A 2,742-nucleotide genomic window follows, 5' to 3' on the forward strand; every position below is an offset into this window, starting at 1 on the left:
CTTTCTCTCAAAATTTGTAGAGTAGTTCTCAGGTGATTTTCAGGTTCTTTCCTACTTTTGGAATAAATCAAGATATCATCAATAAATACAACGATAAATTCATCGAGATATTGTTTGAAAACCCTGTTCATTAGGTCTATAAATGCTACGGGTGCATTGGTTATCCCAAATGGCATGACTAAAAATTTATAATGCCCATATCTAGTTCTAAATGCTGTTTTCTCAACATCTTCTGCTTTGACCTTTAACTGGTGATATTCGGATCTAAGGTCTATCTAGGAGAACACTTATGCTCCCTGAAGTTGGTCAAATTGGTCATCTATTTGGGGTAATGGGTATTTGTTCTTCACGGTTACTTTTTTCAACTCACGATAGTCAATACACAGCCTCAAAGACCCGTCTTTCTTTTTGACAAACAACACTGGAGCTTCCCAAGGTGAGGTACTTGGACAGATGAATTTCTTGTCTTAGAGTTCTTGGAGTTGGACTTTCAACTCTTTCAATTCAGAAATTGACATTTTGTAAGGAGTCTTGGAAATAGGTTGTGTTCCAAGTACTACATCAATCGTAAACTCAATTTCCTTATCAATTAAGTCCCTGGGTAGGTCATTAGGAAACACATCAAGAAAGTCACAAATCACAGGAATAGTTTCCACACTGGCACTATTCGAAGACATAGTAAACACACAACACAAGTATCCCTGACAACCTTTTCTTAACAATTTCCTGGCTTTCATAAACAAGATCAAGTATGGCGGGAGAACCACCCCATTTCCAGTAAAAACAAACTCAGGGATACCAAGTGGTCTAAACACAATAGATTTACCCACACAATCAATGGCGGCATAGTATTTCGTCAACCAATCCACACCCAGAATACAATCAAAATGATCAATGCTCAAAGGCAACAAATCAACATTCAATTTCATATCACCAATCATAGCATCATATGTCGGATATACATAAGCACATATCATAGAAATTCCAGAGGGTATAGACATAGATAGTAAACAATTCATAGGTTCTAATGGTCTAGTTAGCTTTCGAGAAAAAGCATACAATACAAATGAATACGTGGAACCAGAATTTATCAACACATAGGCATTCTGAGCACATATAGAGAATATACCTGACACCACAGATTCTTTGTTCCGTACATCCCCAAGCACCAGTGCAAAAACTCTTCCTTGCCTCAGCGTTTCATTCTCGGTGTTACCCCTGGCATTAGTTCTTGCATTGGTCCTTGTTGCAGGAGCGGATCTGGCTGAACTTGCTACCGGATGGTTAGCATTGTCGAACCTCATTGGACAGTCTCTAATCATGTGACCAGTCTTGCTGCACCGGAAACACGTACTTGATGCAAGATGACACGTGCCTTTATGCTTCCTTCCACATTCTGAACAGATTGGCATAGAACCACTGCTTTGGCCTAAACTGCTTGAAGATCCGGTATTTTACTTCTTGTTCATAAAGAATGAACGACCCTTCTGAAAATTGGATCCTGATCTTTTGCTTTTTTATTTTTTTGTTGGTGCCTTGGCTTGTTTCATTGCTGTCAGGGTGGCTTCCGCCATTATTGCTCTGTCTAAGACCTCCACATAGGTAGGCAACTTCAAGATGCCTACTCGATCAAACACTTCCAAATCCAAGCCGCCTTCAAATTCTCGCACCTTTTTGTAATCAATATCCATCATAAGTGGAGCAAATCGAGCCACCTCTGTGAATTTGGATCCATACCTCCGTGAATTTGGATCCATACTCAGCCACGGACATCTTGCCCTGCTTAAGTTCTTGAAACTCAAAGACTTTTCGATCTCTGAAGCATTGGGAAAAGTACTTGTCATACAAGATTTCATTGAATCGAGCCCATGTCATATTCCCATTACTATCTCGGATTAATAACCACCACCTCTAGGCTTCATCTTTGAGAGTGTAGGTGGCCAATAAAACCTTCTGAATCTCGGTACAAGGGAAAACTTCAAATAACTTCTCCATTTCCAATAACCATGTTTCTGCCTTTAGTGGTTCAATACCCCCCTAGAGAGTTGGTGGTTTCGTCTTCATGAACTTCTGGGTTAAGTTGATTATGTCATTATTATCCAGTTCAACTTGGATCGGCAGAGGCGAGGGAGGTAAAGGTTGTTGCCTCTGTTGTTGCGTCATTGCTTCTGTCAGGGCTACAAGCATTTGTTCCATTCATCTTATTCGAGCCTCAGATGATTCAGCTGTTCCATCAGTTCTTGTATTTTCCATTTGCAATAGGTAAACAGAGCACTATAAACATAGGCAAATAGTCCTTTTCACATTATTCAGATCATTCATTTTGATGTCATATAGTCATGGTCAGATTCAGTTTTCACTTTTAAAGAACACACACACACTCACACATGCAGATAGAATGCCTATACTTCTTAATAGAACATCCTCAGCTCATATGGACTCATGTGTGCGATAGAACACGTGCTCTGATACCACTCTATCATGACCCAAACCTGTCCCTATAGGTTAGCATCGTAACCGGCTAGTAATCCTTGGATTATCGAAGGCCTCTGAACAAAATAACATATACTTAGGGGTTGAGGAAGCAATATACAAAATATACGCAGTACATTGAGTTGTGTTGACATACATGGGACTGAAACTTAAAACTTTATATAAAATACATATATATATGATGTCATAATACATAAGACTTATGGCAATATGTAGGTACAACCAAAAGGTACTTAACCCAAAGTACGG

General features: G+C 39.4%; 1 protein-coding gene across 1 annotated transcript; it reads right to left on the reverse strand.

The window, feature by feature from the left end:
• Nucleotides 1–467: 467 nt before the first annotated feature.
• On the reverse strand, nucleotides 468–1,304 carry LOC145805680 (uncharacterized). Its single transcript, XM_082900855.1, has one exon. The coding sequence runs from the start codon at nucleotides 1,302–1,304 to the stop codon at nucleotides 468–470; it is 837 nt and encodes a 278-aa protein (XP_082756981.1).
• Nucleotides 1,305–2,742: the final 1,438 nt, after the last annotated feature.

The sequence above is a fragment of the Camellia sinensis genome, chromosome 13 (assembly GCF_055761805.1).
Source record: "Camellia sinensis isolate YWXY chromosome 13, ASM5576180v1, whole genome shotgun sequence".
Lineage (NCBI taxonomy): Eukaryota > Viridiplantae > Streptophyta > Magnoliopsida > Ericales > Theaceae > Camellia > Camellia sinensis.